Source organism: Saccoglossus kowalevskii, chromosome 3 (assembly GCF_978046115.1).
Source record: "Saccoglossus kowalevskii chromosome 3, keSacKowa6.1, whole genome shotgun sequence".
Taxonomy (NCBI): Eukaryota; Metazoa; Hemichordata; class Enteropneusta; family Harrimaniidae; genus Saccoglossus; species Saccoglossus kowalevskii.
Window position 1 is genome coordinate 13569386 of NC_140643.1, and position 19419 is coordinate 13588804.

A 19419-nucleotide genomic window follows, 5' to 3' on the forward strand; every position below is an offset into this window, starting at 1 on the left:
ATGGACCCGTCTAAGAAGTCCGCTAGTCAGTCCCGAAGCATGCTAATCGAGGATCCTCAAAACAGCGGTAAGAAAAATGGAATATTCTTGTCGACTAAAGCCGTTGTCGCCATAGTAGTTGTGGTAATACTGGCCATTGCGGCAACGGCAGTCATCACTTATTTCGCAGTCTATGAAGACACTGTGGCCGAGTCGCCCGAATCTGTTTCAACAGAACTGCCGCCAGAAGGTTGGCCTCAACCCGTGGAAGAAGATGATGCTCGCGAAGAGTTTGACGGACGCATACCGGACACTTTGAAACCGATCAATTATTATATCAAAGTCACACCGTATTTTGACGAGGAAGACGTCGAGGACCTGGGAAAGGAACGATTTACCTTTGACGGCGAATTGCAATTCGAGGTAGAATGTTTAAAACCCACGGCCATCATAAAACTGCATATTTACACAATAACTGTAGAGGACGTTACGTTGTTGGTAACTGACAGTAGTGGTACACATATTGGTGTACTGGGTACGGTCCTGGACCCACTGTATGATTTCTACATCATCGAGTTAGACCAAGATCTTGAGGTTGGACGGCGCTATATTATCAGTATGAACTATGCTGGAACACTGAAACAGACATCAACTATCGGTTTTTATCTAGGCTGGTATCCCTTTGGCAACGAAACCAGGTACGACGACCACGTTAAATCATTAAACACATTAAATATGAAATATGTATTCTTTCAATATATTCATAAAAAATATTAATCACATTTCAGCGCAACGGTTGTCTAATTCGACCACTTCTTTAATTTTGGTCTTATTTAATCACAATTAATCTGTCTTTTGTTTGTTATTGCATTTTTAATGCAGTAAATGATTTTGTTGAGTTCAGGCGACCTTTTTAATAACCATCCGTATATTTGTTTTCGTCGTTTATGACCCGACCTGACCCAAATCAGCCCATGAAAATAATGCAATTATTTTACAATTTCTTGACAAATTACCTAAAACATACTAAGTTTATTTCACATCAAGTACATATAAATACATATCTGCTAAGTATCTTTTTCATTTGATTTTTTATTCTGTTATTTCAATGGGTTTTCTGGCCGATCCACCTTGTATCGAGTGGATCACGAAAAACAAATACGGTCTTCCTGACATTGAATACTACTGTTGCTATGCACACTAGTTTGGCGATCGCGTTGTACATGTATATATTTGGCACTTGTAAATGTTAGTTTTATTACCCACAAACAAACAGTGGCTAATCTCTGTCAGAGATTATTATTCTGACGATCTGAACGATTTGTCCTACATAAATACCATTTTGTTTCTTAAACTCATCAGCGTGGCGGGTGCGTATTGAAGGAAAGCCAAAGCTCAAATTGTGCCCAGCCGGTCTGATGTCACATGAGTATGCAATGTGATTTATATAGGACGACGTTATCTTACTGTGTACAAGGGCAGTCCTACTTATTAACATAAATCAGTTCTATTATCTCCATTGTTGACGATTGACACACGGGCACACTGGGCATGATTAGGATTTGTTGCTATACCGATTAATCTGATAAAAACAAACGGTTTAAATGCAGATAATCAAAATCATTGTTTGCTCAAATACTGATATATTTGTTCAAGATGCTTATGTTAGATTTTCAATGCTACGATATGTATCTTGCCAGACAAAAAGAGTTATCGGTCGATAATCGAACTTCTTAGCATGGCTTGCTTACAGGGTTACGTGTGCGTATTTGAATTTTCATCAATCAAAACAAAACGCCTCATTCTAAATATGCGATTTTCTGTACAATTGCGAGATCTCGCGAGATGCATGAAAGACGCGCGCCGAGCGTCTGCCTTAAAAATCGAACGATTTGATTTTGAACTAGAATTTCTTTATTTCGTAGCTTACATTGACCGGCCGATCATCGACAGAGGAATATGCTTCCGAATACCCTTACTTAATCGAAATTGCCTATCATCAAATGTGGACAGCACATTATTAAGCATGGAAATGTTCCCGAAATACTTTCGCGTTTGTCGAATCCCACCCGATGTTTGACGCCACTACGACGCTATGACCTTTGTTTGTCCTGTTTTTACGTTCGATTTCACGCATAACGCGTGATTCTCGCAGTGAACGGAAAATGGTCTATTACTTCGTGTGTTTGAGGTCACTCCGTAGTAAAATTATAATTACACCTATAGGTTACTAGTATATGATAACACCTTTATGGACTGAATACGGATTTTGCTATCCTTGGTCGTACGGCTTCTTACACTCCATGACAAACCGTGTAAAAATAATAAGTACGTAGAGTTGTTAATAAATAACTTGTAATTACACATCTATTTCTACTCAGCAATATCGCTATTTCCAGTTTGTAGAGCCAGATAAAAATCCGACTACTTTAAATTAACTTTACCCCCCCTCATTTCAAATAATTAACAGCCTGAAACAATATCACGCAATTGTCAGTGTGATCATTCTAATATGTAACATTTCAGAACAGACTTAGATCACCCGGGTACCTCGACCTTACTGTGTATATTACGTGACTTATTTTCAGGTATTATGCAGCGACGCAGTTAGAAAGCACTTATGCAAGGCGGCTTTTCCCGTGTTTCGATGAGCCCAACCTGAAGGCCACGTTTGACATGGTCATACGGCATCGAAACAGACGCCATGCACTGAGCAACATGCCGAAAATAGGACAAGAATTTGACGATGAGATAGTGACAGACAGCACTTGGGTAACCACGTATTTTAATAGATCCGTTAGAATGCCCACCTATCTCAACGCTATAGTGGTGTCAGACTTCGAGCACAAAGAAAACTATACGGAGGAGGGAGTTTTGGTAAGCGATTGTCTCTCAGCAAAAATGTTAACGTATTGCAAACTGGTCTCGTTATGAATGAATAAATTTGGGTATTGTATGTCGAGTTCAACATTACGTAATAAACTCATTAGATTTATTTGTAGCACACACAATAGTATGCATGTCATGAAATATAAGTAATGAAGTATGCACATTCACAGTGAATTATTAGTACGTACAAGAAATTCAAAACGCATGCGCATTTTCATAATTCGTTATTTCTTTAATTACATACTTCTTTGTATCAAAATATCGTTTTTAAATGGCAACAAATCGTGACTCAGTGTTTCAGAACACAATACCGAACACCTCTGCTTTATTAAGCTGCGGAGCGTTGCGCGTTGTCACGTTGTTAATGTGGTTACTTTTCGATACAGTTCCGTGTATGGAGTCGTCCTTATTTCGTCCACACTCTGGATTTTTCACTTATGGTAGGAACTTCTATGTTGGATTACTATGGGAAGACGTACAAAATTCCATACAATCACATTGGTTACATGACAAAAATGGGTGAGTAATCGCCGTAGAGGATGCACTGTGTATTATTGTCTGTCTTATGAGGCATTCATATGATGTACCCCCATACCCAAACAATGTTCCCGAACCTTTCTGAAAATGAGGTTATTACGGCCCGGAGGGGTACCCCTATAGCATACTACTACGTGTCACTGTTTTGACCCCATTTTCACGGTCGAGCCGATCTTTTTCACCCCAATTTTAAATTTAGGTCGTTTTTTACCCAAAAGCGCCCTCAACGTCAATGTGATTGAGCCCAGTTTGAATTCACAACGAGTGTACATACTACCAAATTGATTTTAAATGTTTGTTCTACCAAATAACGTCTTTGGTTCTACAAGAACACTTCTCAGCGTTTCTAATTTACATATTACTATCCAGTAACTATTATCTCAATATAATATCGTTTTTGTCAGACATGGTAGCGATCCCACAATTCAGTTCAGGTGCTATGGAGAACTGGGGGTTGGTCTTATATAGAGAAGAACGAATGTTATTTGACCCGGAAGTTGACCTCGCATCCAAACAGCAGCGGATTGCAAGAATTATTGGCCACGAATTAGTTCACCAGGTATGTACGGCCTGGATGTTAGTGTCGGCAGTTAACGTCGAGATGCTTATTGTTACCGAATACTAGTAATCACATTATTTCTCGAAAGAGATACGAGACTTTATTTATTTATTTATTTATTTATTTATTTATTTATTTATTTATTTATTTATTTATTTATTTATTTATTTATTTATTTATTTATTTATTTATTTATTTATTTATTTATTTATTTAAATAAATATTTATTTATTTACTACAGTACTTCAGAATCCAAGACAGATTAAAAAATATAATGATATCAATTACCACATTACACATTACTGCTTTGTATGTGTTAAAACGTCTAATGTACTGTATAATGTGTTATATAACATGGGAACGCGATTGAAAAGTTCACTCTGCCGCCAGATTGATGAAAAGTTCGGATCTGTCTGGGTGAGCGTGCTTGAGTGCCATGTGTAAATTAAACATAGGCTGGCGATCGTAGACCACATTCACTGGTTTAAAAAGAAATAAAATGTCAAAGTACTCACGCCTGTTCGTTTGTTTTGACCTCTGAAGAAGGGAAGTCTCGTTGCTATCTCGATTTCTACGAGATCTTGGCGACCATTACGAATATACTAACATTTTTCCTCAGTGGTTTGGAAACTTGGTTACATGTGGATGGTGGTCAGATCTATGGTTAAACGAAGGGTTCGCCAGATATATGGAAGACGCCGGAGTACATAACATTTACCCGGAATGGGAGATGGTAAGTGTGAGGCTCATGTGAATCGCTGTATGTCCCTACCGTTTCTGATTTTTTACAGTAACGTAACTTAGTAAAGTTACATTGCCACTTTGTATGACCTGAAAAAAAAACCTCTCACTGACCAATACAGTCATCATGGGTTTACGGGAAATATCAGAATCCAGGAATCCAATTTAGAAGCTGAGCGTATTCTAATAAAACAAAGTAAAGTGGCTTGAGTAATTACAACATTGAAAATTATATTTGATTTTGCAATTGGACACCACAGTGCAAGTTAGATTTAGTTCTCAAATATTTCAGGTGTAGTTGCCAAAATAACTGATCTTATCGTTTTTAATGATGATCACGTGTGGAAGGTTTACAGTAGAGCAAAACCATCCATAAACTGACTAATTACCAACACCAGGCCTAGCATTGAGACCAATTAACATTCGCCCGAATGGGAGTTTTAAAAAATAATCTTTTACATTTATTCCCAATGCAGTACGATCAGTTTTATCCCAGAGATGCCACTTTCAAGGCACTCCATTCTGATTCCATATCCACGTCATCCCGACCAATGATCTTAGATGTTGGTTGGAACCATGAAATCAGGAGGACATTTGACAGAATGTCGTACGAAAAGGTGTGTATGTAGTTATGTGTGCACTTTTTTTCTCGAACATGTATCCTTAAAGTCGTTGTATCTAAATAATTCGAGCTTCATGTTCGTGATTCTTGAACCACACGTTTTCACGGTAGGATGTATACACTAATGTATCGCTCGCGTATTATTACGTCATCGTCGCCAATGAAATCACGTGACTTTTTCACTATACTCAGGGAGCTGCTATGAACATGATGATGACTCACTTCATGGGAAATAACATTTATCTCGATGGTTGCTATGACTACCACATTACCTACGCATACGAACCAGCATTCAGTGATGATTTTTTCAGTGCATTGACTAAAGTAGGTTGATTATTTTACTAATATTGTGTTTATAAGTATCAAAGTAGGTTGATTATTTTACTAATATTGTGTTTATAAGTATCAAAGTAGGTTGATTATTTTACTAATATCGTGTTTATAAGTATCAAAGTAGGTTGATTATTTTACTAATATTGTGTTTATAAGTATCAAATTTGTTATTTTAATGTATAAGCTGTTGCTACATAATCATTAATCAAGTAATCACTGTCAAAATCGTAAAATCCGACTTTAGCAGCGAAATTCATAATTTCGACTCACTGGAGTATTAATGCCGTTAAAGGGTGGTAGTCGTCGCGCCGCGCATGTGCGACATTTGTGTTGATAAACATTGATTTTCCCACAGTCCAGTGTGATTTTCTAATGAAATCTCAAGTACGAGTTTTGCCATGGGCACCACTTGCATTAATTACCGTCGGTGACTTCTTTGATACCTTCTAATCACCCATAAAAATACCAAATTAAAGCTTGGAAACCTCTCGGTTTGTACTTTATGCGCGCAACAGTCAAAATCGCCATCTCTGTTTATATAAGACCCATATCTAGCGCATGCGTGGCGCGACGACCACCGCCCTTTAACATTACGTTGAGTTTTAAAGCATGGCGAGTAGTCGTGTTTGCGATATTAGTTTACCCCAGACCATTCGTCCCGGTGTTATCGCTATCGCCACACGAGACTCCAGCTTGTCTCCTATACAATTTTCCTTCCGCCCACTTAATTTTAATATTCATATGACCTTTGCACTGACATCAATAGCCAATCGCATTCGACCGCGGACGTCACTCTAAATAAACAACTGAATAAATTAATATACCATATTTGGAAGATAGCGAGTAAATTCAACGTTGTTGGTGTGTTCCTTCGGGTTCCGAAGTCGCACGAAACGAGTTCATGTTCCGTTATCTTTCGCAAGTAAAACAGGTCGACATGTATTAAACATGGCATTTGTTTTCTTGTTTTAACCCCCTTATTACGCAAGCTTCCGTCGAAGTGGTGTTTTTTTCGACGATTTGTGGCATGTTGCAAAACGAACGAAACATTGCGGCATTCTTAGCGGTGGATAAGGAATCGACTATGTCGTCACATTTATGTCTCGTTTGAAAGAGAATAAACAACCGCTCAGAAAAATATGTTGCTAATATTTAAGTGCGGTGCCTTGAAATCGCCTTCCCGACGTCCAAATTTCAAAAGGATGTTCGATTTGCAATGACGACCGTTCATATGTACCAGGCGACTACTAGGGTCGGTGTTTGCATTAAGAATTATAGAACAAAAGATCAGCAAATCGGTCTCATCTATGTCTAGTTTGTAAGAGAAAGATTGATAGCGCAGAAAAATCCGCCAATAATGTAAAACAGTGGCGTGAAATTGTCAGTCATTCTAATATCTCCCAACCTGTGAACGAAAGGGTTAAGCGTGCTGCCTTGAAATCGCCTGCCAAAACTAAAATGGCGCGTGTCACGTGACTTTGTTTACTAAAGATAGCGTGGGCGTTTGATTGACACTCAACTCATTAGTATTCCACCAATCACAGCTACATCTACTTTCTGGATGTGCGCAGTCAAATTGTATAGGAGACAAGCTGGAGTCTCGTGTGGCGATAGCGATAACACCGGGACGAATGGTCTGGGGTAATATTAGTTTTACTTTTAGTGAAATGTGATAGTTGTCACCGTACACATTAATTTTCCGAAAGTCTTATTCAAAATTTGTCAAATGAATAAGTTTTTTTTTCTATGTAACTATGTAATAAAACAAAGCAGCCATGTTATTCTGGAAATACAGTTTCATTCTATCAACAACTAAAAGCGAATCACTCAAAGATCACAGTTGTATTATGTAGTGTAATGTTTTATTGTGGATATGAAGAAATAACCATGATGTAAATTTTTCATTTAAACAAAAACACGACATACACTAAAACAAATACAATATTGCATATTGTATTATACCAATAATTATTTCCCATTTTTCTTTAAACTTGTTTTGTTTTCATGTTAATATTTACTACTGATTCCACGACATGATAACGACAATGTCGGTATTGAAACGTAGTGGGCTTATCGAAACTAATATCTCCACAACGCAAAGGACATCCTGATAGACTGAAAAACATAATAAGTGTGGAGTTGTTATAAACGTTTTGTAAACATGCATTTTCATAAATCAAACTGACTGTTAGAAATCAAATGGGCCAATCAAGAAACGATGTGGCATCACGAGTTCTAATTAAAGCGCTGTGGTCGTCGCGCAGCGCGTGTTCGAATTTCTTGTAAATAAACAATCATGTATTTCGCACGCGTTGTATGTGTCGCTATGAGTCCTATATCGAACAGGACGCGGTACGACGACTTTAATATTAATGAGTTAGTTCAACATCATCCAATCAGCAAGCCTCTCATTTTTGATAAGTGGACGGTCGCTTTTAATAGGTCACTTGACGGCTTGTGTGCGCATTATTTAAATCTGAATGAAAGCTAATAATCGGTATTTATAAATTGTTATAAATAAGTTTATAAACTAAGGTATAGACTGGCAAAGTCGGGACTTTTTTTTGTTGACAAAAAGACATAATTAACTGTTTTAAGTCGTTTTAGTGTGATCTCGAAAACTAACGTGACCGTGAAAAAAATCCCGACTGTTATTAATTATTCATGATGTCATTGATTATTCATGAGTGGTTGTGTGAAAGTAGACACATCAAACCCAAACATTGGAGCTTCCGGACTTGTTCTTTCATTAACGCTATCAAAGAAGAAATAATCACAACTATTGTCGCCGGTAAGTCGCTCAGCTTCATCAGACGGCATTGACTTAAACAGAAAAGGACAACTCCGCACTTCAGAGATTGTCCGCTTCCCGTCGCAATGGCAACAAACACGTCCTTACCGCGTAGTAACAACTTTCAATAAACTTTCTTTGATTTGATCGCAGAGATGGATACTTTAACTTTCTAAGTGCAAAGGCGATACTTTCATCCATGTTTACTGAAAACAAGTCGATTTAAATATCCAATGTATATAAGTAGTCTTTCAAAATCGCCTGGACCCCAGAAGTGAAAGGTCACGTACATCAACATAGATAAGTTATGACGTACATAGCTGCACTCTGATTCGTTGTCAGTGCTAGTCAACAGCTTTTAATTAGCATAATCACCGGAGTGATTCCGCTCCGGTTTTCATTCTAACGCAGGGGCTCGCCTGAAGATGCGTCCAGTCGGGATTTCTCTCGCAGTCATGCTAGTTTTCGCGATCACGTTAAAAAGTCTAAATTGACAATTAATTATATTGTTTTTGTAAAACAAAAAAGAAGTCGTGACTTTGCCAGTTTTCTGCTTTCACTGTAGTCGCAAAAAAAATTATAGAATGTACATGGGTCGACACATTGTTTATTCCATCATTTGAGCATACACTAGGGTGATCAGATAATATATAACACCTTTATAAACGATGTATTCTGCCGCATGAAATAGTCTCAAAACGTCACTACTTGGAACATATTTCCTAATTTTCCAAACAAAAATATTTAAAAGATATTATATGCTTTTATATGTATAAATCAGGCGGACCGGAATTGTCAGAACCAGAACATAAAGGTGATAATGGACACGTGGACAAGACAGGCAGGATATCCGCTTATTACGGTCACCAGAGATGCTAAAGATATACATGCTGAGCAAGAAATATTTCTACAAAACGCATACGATGAACCATCGGACAAATTTGAGAATCTCGGGTAAGGCTCGCCGTAGATGGCGTTATTCATGCGAAATGTTAAAGTAGTAGAGTACTATCGAGTCCCCCCTCACCAGTATAGTGTTGTATATTTATATACATTCATTTCACACGCAGGTTTCTATGGTACGTGCCACTCACTTGGACAGACCAATCTGAATTACAATTTGAGAGTCTGGGGCCGTGTAACACTCATGTCAACTCAAAATGGATGAATAAAGCACCAGGTACACTGTTCGTTTTGACGCGCCCTCCTAAAGCTATATATGTGCTGTCTGATAGTCGTCTTGGATTGTTCTGTATTAAATTAGACACATATTGAATATGTGATGTCATGGTTCGTTCTACATATTGTGAATCATGGTGGCATCAGTAGCTCACTGTGTTATTGTTTGTTTTTGTTTTGTTTTTATTTTAAGCCGATTTCCAGTTAAATACAGAAAGTGACGACGATTGGTTCATCGTTAATGTCAATCAAAATATGTACTATAGAGTGAATTATGAAAATGAAAATTGGGAGAAACTATCAAACTATTTGATACCAAGTCATACGGTGGGTTTCTTTTAATGTGTTTGTTGTTGCATGCATTAAGTATACACAGCAATTATCGTTTATAATATCCACGACGCACCTTCCAAATAACTCGCGCCCATAGCAACGAAGCGCTTCCACGACGTAAATGCGCTTGTGAAGAGTGACGTTTACGTCCACATTGGTTTAAGTCGTCCGTCAATAACAAAACAATAACATTTTAAATGAGAAACACAACCAACAACATTTTCTAAATCGAACGACATTGTTTTGTTTTTCTTATTTGTTATCATCATGATCGGCGTTATTATACGTCATAGTCGCGTTCCGTCGCTAGCGGGCGTGGTTTGTGGGAAGTGGTTAAAAGACGATATATTAATCACTTTTCATTTTAAATCCAGGATATACCAATTCGAAATCGTGGTGCTCTCATAAGTGATGCGTTCAACATCGGTAAGTCACATCGAGGTGATCACGTGAATGCTTTGAAGATTATTCAATACCTTCGTGATGAACGAGACTATAACCCATGGTTAACAACCAGGGATAATTTAGGTTTCACGGTTCATATGATATGGAGAACGTCCACATATGGATTCTTTGAGGTGAGTCACGCTATTGACTTTATGAATTGTTGAGTTTCTACTACGTTGAATATTGGGCGTCCACTGTCTGCACAAAACAATACACATGTCGTGGCAATGGAGCAATAACACTGATAATAAGTGATTTCCCGTTTACTGCGAGATCTCGCGTAATGCGTGAAAGGCGCGAACTGAACGTCTGCTGCAAAAATCAAATGATTTGATTCCGGAAATAATTTCAATATTTTATAGTTCAGTTTTGAAATGTCGAGTTTTCAGAGATGTATCTGACGTTGGAATACACTCACTCTAGCAAATTGACTATCATTAACTGTGTATAACGCATTATTAATCGTGGAAATACTTCCCAAAACACACGATTGTTTTGACGCCTCTACGACGCTATGACCTTTGTTAGTCCTGTTCGATTTCACGCATAATGCGCGATCTCACAATGAACAGAAAAATATTCTATTTTTTGAAGATCTTCAAAACTCGGAACATTTCGATTCAAAACAAGGATAACGCGAATTGACAAACCTTACACGTCGTATTGTACACCGGTGAAACGGAGCAGATAAACTGTCACTAACATTACCAACATGTACTGACCGCATGCCCGTTGCGTCGCCGTTAACAAGCGATGGTTTTATTTATTTATATTCTATTGTAAACAGCGTTATATTCGTTACTTGAATGAACCCATTTACGATGAGCTTGGTTGGGATTTCAAAAAAGCTTTGGAGGACGACCACATTGACTAGTAAGTACAAGTTGATTGAACTGATGTCTTCAAATTTTAATTGTCTATTGCCATACTTCTGTACTCTACAGAATGTTCACAGACGTCACTCCTGAAGCGACAGTTTTGGTCTAATAAACTGGGGAGAAGCAGCAGTTTTGATCTAAAATCACTAATTACAATTCGAAATTCCAGGATTTGTATCAATAGTACTTGCATTGCATGGACCATGGATATATTGACGTAGGATTCGTATTTTTTGTATATAAGTCGGTGTTCCAAAACGAAAAATTTAACATAGACACATTTGAGGGCGCTGTAACATAGTAAATCATGAACAGGCTAGTAATACAAACACTATGTTTTGAGTCACTTGGAGTGATTGGAACAAACGTTGTCATCTTTTAAACTAGACTCTATATAAGTATCATTTCAAGACAAAAAATGTGACGATTGCTTTCTTGGTATATTGATGATAAAATTGATTTGTCATTCTCTCTAGTCATAACCGTGTTATTGCAGTAGAATTGGCATGTGAGTACGGCAACGATGACTGTATACAGAACGCTACTGAGCAGTATCACCACTGGATGTACACGGGAATAAACGAGTATGTATCAGTCGTGTTTGTGTCTGGCAATGAGGGCGCTGTGTGTGTGTGTGTGTGTGTGTGTGTGTGTGTGTGTGTGTGTGTGTGTGTGTGTGTGTGTGTGTGTGTGTGTGTGTGTGTGTACTTGGATTGCTATATGTTGCGAGGACAAAAATACAGATATATAGCTACTTCCGAGGACATACACACCTTCCGAGGACCTTTTTCATAGTCCTCGGAAAACATAATTTATATTAATAGTTAATTCGATTATTAATACGTTTTGCGTAGCTTAGGTTTAGTATCGGGGGAAGGTATGGTTCACGTTATATTAATATTAATATAATTGTACCATACCTTACCCCGATACTAAACCTAAGCTTCGCAAACATTTCTATGTTCAGTCACGGGATATTCAACTCTAGTTTAATTAAACTTAATTAAAGTGCAATTCTCCATTGTATTGCATTGTAATTGAGTTTAATTAAACTCCAATTAAAACGCAACCCTGTATAGGAACGCGTTTTAATCGAGTTCATATCGCAACTATATTAAAAGTTAATTCAATTATATTAAATGTTAATTCAATGGTGGCTCCACAATTCATGGGACACCTGTATGTGTGTGAGTAAGGACGATGAAAGCGTAGTGCGTGTGACAATGAGGAGTGACGAGTTTTTATTTTCGTAATAATGTAATAACGACACGTAAATTTGTAGACATGGGCAAGGTGTAAAATGTAATCAGCTATTTTATTCGTCCGTAATTTGTACAAAGATCTTATTTTTTGTAATTCGTACGCAATTTCCAATTTTAATTTTTAAACACAAATTAACAAATAAATTATAAAAATGTAAAATGTAATTAGAAATTTGCTTTATCTGTAAAGTGTAAAAACCTATTTTTACTGTAAATGAAACTTTCATTTTAATTTCTGTAAAAACGTAAAATGCCTTTTTTTTCCTGTAACGTGTATATACCAGCTATCCCCATTGCTCCTCCAATAAGGGCATAGTGTTTGGCGGTGTGTGTGTTCATTGTTGTATAGTGTGGGTGTCCATTTTTAGGGCTAATCTGCACTGGCTCGGAAGGTTGTAAATGATTAGCTAGTTTGAATTTGCATAACAATACTGACGATGAACGTGCATTCAACGCCACAAGTTTTTTTGTTTTTTTAGCCAAACAGAATTCATCTTCCGAGCCAGTGCAGATCAGCCGCATTTTTACCTCGGTATATGTGTGGCTGGCTTCCTAATGGAATGTTTTCGATCGCCATCTTCAATGGTTTTTGCATTATTTGCGTGCATACTATCTAGGTACATAGATGAATAAGTGAACATGTGCAAAAAAAATGGGGATAAAAAATGACAAGAGTGTCTAGACGAGCATAAAATTTAAGATTTGTATGGAAAGCCTGGACCAGGATAGGCAGTAAGTTAGTTACTGTGCCCTCGCCTCAGGCTGTAGAATACTGCGTAAACCATTAAATCCGTCGGCGAGGGCGCAGTAACGTACATCGACTACTGACACCAAATTAGGACATTTACTAAAAATTGCTATTAAATTGACTGTTACCACAGTCCTTCTATCACTGTATACGTATGTGGAAAACGCACAGTTTTTGGTAATTTTGGGGGTTATAATTATCAGTCGAAAGATTTGGTTGAAATCGGGTATATTACTTTACAGTTTGGTATGTAACGTGCTCACTACTGTCCTCATTGTCAGATTTCAGATTTATTTTAAACACCGCATGGGCACATTGTTATTAGCTGTATAGAGTACAAACGTATTCACAGTCCCACTGAGGAAGGGTAGTAGCAAAACAGGCGCATACTAGCTGCGAGCTGCCAAAGGGCGAGTCTGTCCCAGTCCCACTAATTTAGCTTCAACATAATGTTCGCATTGATAACTTTATTTTTGAACTTTGTTCGAAGGATTCGTGAAGACACCACAACGACAGTTTACTGCACGTCGATACGTCACGGAGGCCACGCAGAATGGGACTTTGCATTTAATCAGCATCAAATGACGGACGATGACGAAGAAGCCAGCGAGCTACGATCAGCAATGGCATGCAGCCGGGCGTCGTATACTTTACAGGCGTAAGTTATAACGGCCAAGTCAGTCTCATCGGAATGTCTAAAGAAAAAAACGACTTTGACAACATTCTACTACATTAGTTTGCGATACGACTCTTACATTGGTCTCATTACATTTCGTGTTGCCATGGCTTCTTCATTGGCCCTTTATTCAGACTTTGTACGCCGTGGTTGAGTTCAAGCACGATTCCGATCCATAGTAGACACATATTGTCGGGGGTTATCGTATATTTTGTGAAATAATTCAAAAGCAGGGACGTGCAGAAGTATTTGTTATGTTTAATGGGATATATATATGAGCTACATGACACCAAATGAGCATACTGTTGTCATATTCCTGCAAAATAGTTCTTAATATAATCCTAATGTCAAACTGTTTAGCCCCAAATGATTTACCAACAAACTCACGCGCCTTGGATCCAAGGAGGGATGCTTGACATTTCCATATTTCTAGGTACATGGACTATTTCTTGAACACGTCATTGGCCACAGATGTGATTGGTGAAGTGAGAGATGCATCTGGACTCGGTTTCAACCTAGCCTGGGACTTTGTCAATATACACTTTGACAGTTTATATAAAAGGTAGATAGACTGGTATATATATAATACATGATAGGTGGGTAGATATCCAATATGGAAGGTAGGTATATATCCAACATGAATGGTAGGTACATGTCGTGAAGAATGGTAGGTACATATCCTACATGAATGTTATGTATGTATCCTACATGAGACGTAGGTATGTATCCCACATGAATGTAGGATATATCCAACATGAATGTTAGGTATATATCCAGCATGAAAGGTAGGTATATATCCAACATGGATGGTAGGGTAAATATCCTACATAAATGATATATACATATCCTACATGAATGGTAGGTAGATATCCAACATGAATGTTAGGTATATACCCAAAATGAAAAGTAGGTATATATCCAACATGAATGGTAGGGTACATATCATAAATGGTATATACATATCCTACATGAATTTTAGTTATATATCCAACATGAATGGTAGGTATATAACCAACATGAATGGTAGGTACATATCCAACATAAATGGTAGGTACATATCCTATATAAATGGTATATACATATCCTACATGAATTTTAGGTATATATCCAACATGAATGGTAGGTAGATATCCACCATGAATGTTAGGTATGTATCCAAAATGAAAAGTAGGAATATATCGTACATGGGTGTTAGGTATATATTCAAAATGAAAGGTAGGTACATATCCTACATGAATGTTAGGTATATATCCAAAATGAAAGGTAGGTATATATCCAACATGAATGGTATATACATATCCAACATGAATGGTAGGTAGATATCCTACATGAAATGTAGGTATGTATCCCACATGAATGTTAGGTATATATCCAAAATGAAAGGTAAACATATATCCAACATAAATGGTAGGTACATATCCTATATAAATGGTATATACATATCCTACATGAATTTTAGGTATATATCCAACATGAATGGTAGGTAGATATCCACCATGAATGTTAGGTATGTATCCAAAATGAAAAGTAGGAATATATCGTACATGGGTGTTAGGTATATATTCAAAATGAAAGGTAGGTACATATCCTACATGAATGTTAGGTATATATCCAAAATGAAAGGTAGGTATATATCCAACATGAATGGTATATACATATCCAACATGAATGGTAGGTAGATATCCTACATGAAATGTAGGTATGTATCCCACATGAATGTTAGGTATATATCCAAAATGAAAGGTAAACATATATCCAACATGAATGGTAGTTACATACCCTACATGAATGTTGGGTACATATCCAAAATGAAAGGTAGGTATATATCCAACATGAATGGTATATACATATCCAACATGAATGTTAGGTATATATCCAAAATGAAAGGTAGGTATATATCCAACATGAATGTTAGGTATATATCCAAAATGAAAGGTAGGTATATATCCAACATGAATGGTAGGTACATATCCTACATAAATGGTATATACACATCCCACATGAATGTTAGGTATATAGCCAAAATGAAAAGTAGGTATATATCCAACATGAATGGTAGGTACATATCCTACATAAATGGTATATACACATCCCACATGAATGTTAGGTACATATCCTCCATGAATGTTAGGTACATATCCTACATGAAAGGTAGGTATGTATCCCACATGAATGTTAGGTATATATCTAACATGAATGTTAGGTACACATCCTACATAATTGGTATATACATATCCTACATGAAAGGTAGGTATGTATCCCACATGAATGTTAGGTATGTATCCAACATGAATCTTAGGTACATATTCTACATGAATGGTAGGTAGATATCCTACATGAAATGTAGGTATGTATCCCACATGAATGTTAGGTATATATTCAACATGAATGGTAGGTACATATCCTACATGAATGGTAGGTACATATCCCACATGAATGTTAGGTATATATCCAACATGAATGGTAGGTATATATCCCACATGAATGTTAGGTATATATCCAACATGAATGGTAGGTATATATCCAACATGAATGGTAAGTGCATATCCTACATGATGGACAGGTAAACTCATAGTAGCTGCTGACATAGAAAGTAAAACAAGTAAATAACTCGGAATAAACAGCATGGTAAATACTATGTCTAATTGTAATAAATATGTAATGCGTGGTCGACAGGTGGATGAGAAATGAACACGATATATGTGTTTTCTTTAAATAATTTATTTCCTTTTGTCATTAAAATATAATAACTACTGCTGTATATAATACGATCATATTTAAAACTCATTATTGCGTGATATAAATCATGTTATATTTTATTTGAATTAATTACCCGGACATCTTGTATTTCACGCGCGAGTTGAACGGGAGTTTGATCATAATTACTGTTATTTACCTGTGTTTCAAATACCAATTTCACAGCTTTGGTGACTCGGCCTATGATACTGTCTGGAGCTTTGCAGACACGATGAACACAGAGAAAGATCGAAACGAGGTTCGTAAATAAGGAGTATTGGTTGGATGAAAATGACATTATTAAAATCACAATGGTAAAATTGCTGTTATTTTGCGTTTGTTTGGCGTGGTTCACGGGAGGTGTGCGTGAAATTTTATTGTGTCTGAGATTCTAAATGGAAGCTTTAAAAAGTAAATAAACACAACTTTTGTGTATTGTCCTACAGATGGAAGCGTTTGGTTTACGCTACCCTGATATGCCAGGTACAGCTGCCAACGATTTTTACTACTCACTCAAAAAAATAAAGAGTAATATGGCATGGATGGAGAAAAATGAAGTTGAGCTCAGACAATGGTTGGAAGAAATAATGTCACGAACATAGTAACAATGAAGTACAGTCCGAAACATGGCATCGCCATGAACGTTCTTTCTATGTTAACCCATGCGCATTTTGTAGTATTTTTTTTAATGTACTCTTTTTTTTTTCAATAATTTGCGCCCTCTAGTGACAAAGCGCTTCTATGATTTCAAAATGTTTTTTTCTACCAGACGTCATTTAGATTATAACGTGTTTGTAAAATGTTTTGTTATTTTATTGACGGACGACCATTGCAGTTTACCCGGGTTCAATTGACATATATTCGAGGTCACGGTGTTATTTGCTTTTTTTCAAAGATTGTGACGATCAATTAAAATGTTTTTAATAAGGCTTGCTTTTTCATTTTTCACCTGAGTGTGTATTATACATTTATTATTTGCCTTAAAGTGTATAGGTTATTGTAGTGTCACTGATGAAAAATGACACTATGGACACGAATAGTTATATATGTAGTATGTGTGTGTGAATAAATGACAGTGTTCGGGATATTACAACAGATATGCTGGTATGACGTATACGTCACGGTTATCCATCTAAATGTAGTCAACGACAGTCTTGATTTAAATCTGGAAAGTACATTTTACTCCCATCTCGATGGCGGAGGAAAATATAAAAATAGACCAAATACTGTTTTGATGAGACAGTGATGTGATGCGCGTTTTCCACAATTTGAATCCACCTCCCTCTACCTGCAAAAAAATGACCGTTGCTACTAAAGAGTAAACGTGTTTTGTTCTGTGAAATCATATGTTATAGTCTTCAGGACGTTAGAGAGCGCGGCTTAATCATATATATATAACATATGTTGTGGGTATCTCACTGAATGATATGCCTATATTGTCTGGTCATTAATTGTTCAAAAAGCGTTTGTCTTGTCAGTAAACACGATAACAGCCCCGGTAGTTATTTGGGTCATAGGGTCTATGTTTGGGCTAAGAATAATATCGAATATGGATGGGACACCAGCTTAGCTTTATCTGGAATTACTAGTATTTACCAATCTGTCATAAGGGTCTGGGCACTGACTCACAAAATTCGCAATTATTGCATGTGGGCGATTGTACTAATGACAACATACGATGTCAGGATAGGAATATTGGATGTTTCAGTTCTGTAATAACAAACAAAATAACACAGACAATATTAAGTAATTTTCCAAGATTTATTAATATAATGTATATGATAAAGATAATAGCAATGTCATACTCCAAGTTGCAGAATACCTCATTCAAAATGAATGGTGCCAAGAGAACAACGTAGTATGTTGTGGATTCCTGGCTAGCGTGGAGAGATGTACATTGCCCTTCCCAGTGATTAAGCTGAGAGACAAGTTATTGTCACGTGTCTGCACAATATTGTCACGTGTCACCCGGATGTTGTCACGTGTCTTTCCGATGTTGTAGTTGGTCTTTTTCGCCGCCTGCCCGTTGGTAATAGCTGTATTTCACATAGCTATTGAATTGTTCCATCCGCGTGTACTTGATTTATTTGTTCCTTGAATAACATGAGGCGCGTATGGGGAGGTTCAATTGGTCTTACTCGATGAATTTGAGTAGTCTTTTTGTAAACATGGTTCCAGAAACGAACCGCTACTCCCGGGGCCTCTACCATTGTCGGGTGTCGGTGACCCAAATGTTCTTTTTCAGATGCCCCCTACGCTCCATTTCCGCGGCATTCTCTGCAAGTTCTTGCATATGTTTATCTAACACGTAGAGGTCTTCTTCCGCGACAATGGTGGTATTTTGAGTCGATTTCCTCGCGTGCATATCGTGGCGGTGATCTCTGACGAGGCGAACCTCGCCAGGTCTTCGGGCCAATATAAGCCCTCGTCTTCGTGATTCGGGGTTTATGGTATCACATACCGGCAGACGGTTGACGCCGGGGTATCTGTTGATTGCAGGCATGCGCGGGCACGACGGTTGACGGCGCCTTTGACGAGCTGCACTTGGTCGCTCCCTTCTTTTTGGACGGGGAATATCAATTGGAGGAAGGAACGGCACACTTGTCTCTGAATCATTGCGGAATGAATCTTCGTATGCCAGCCCCTTTTCGCTAGTGGGTGGATGTGGCTTGAATTGCGGGGTTTTAATATCCGGAAAGTAGGTTGGTG

The 19419-nt window shown here is 37.5% G+C and overlaps 1 protein-coding gene across 1 annotated transcript; it reads left to right on the plus strand.

Annotated features, from left to right (window-relative positions):
* On the plus strand, positions 1 to 17639 carry LOC102810088 (aminopeptidase N-like). Its single transcript, XM_085497303.1, has 17 exons — positions 1 to 677; positions 2568 to 2856; positions 3255 to 3387; positions 3810 to 3964; positions 4584 to 4697; positions 5182 to 5322; positions 5520 to 5651; positions 9233 to 9405; positions 9522 to 9631; positions 9824 to 9957; positions 10338 to 10541; positions 11198 to 11283; positions 11765 to 11872; positions 13789 to 13956; positions 14408 to 14536; positions 16897 to 16969; positions 17157 to 17639. Exons 1-17 carry the CDS (start codon positions 1 to 3, stop codon positions 17310 to 17312), a joined length of 2982 nt encoding a protein of 993 aa, XP_085353429.1. The 3' UTR covers positions 17313 to 17639.
* Positions 17640 to 19419: the final 1780 nt, after the last annotated feature.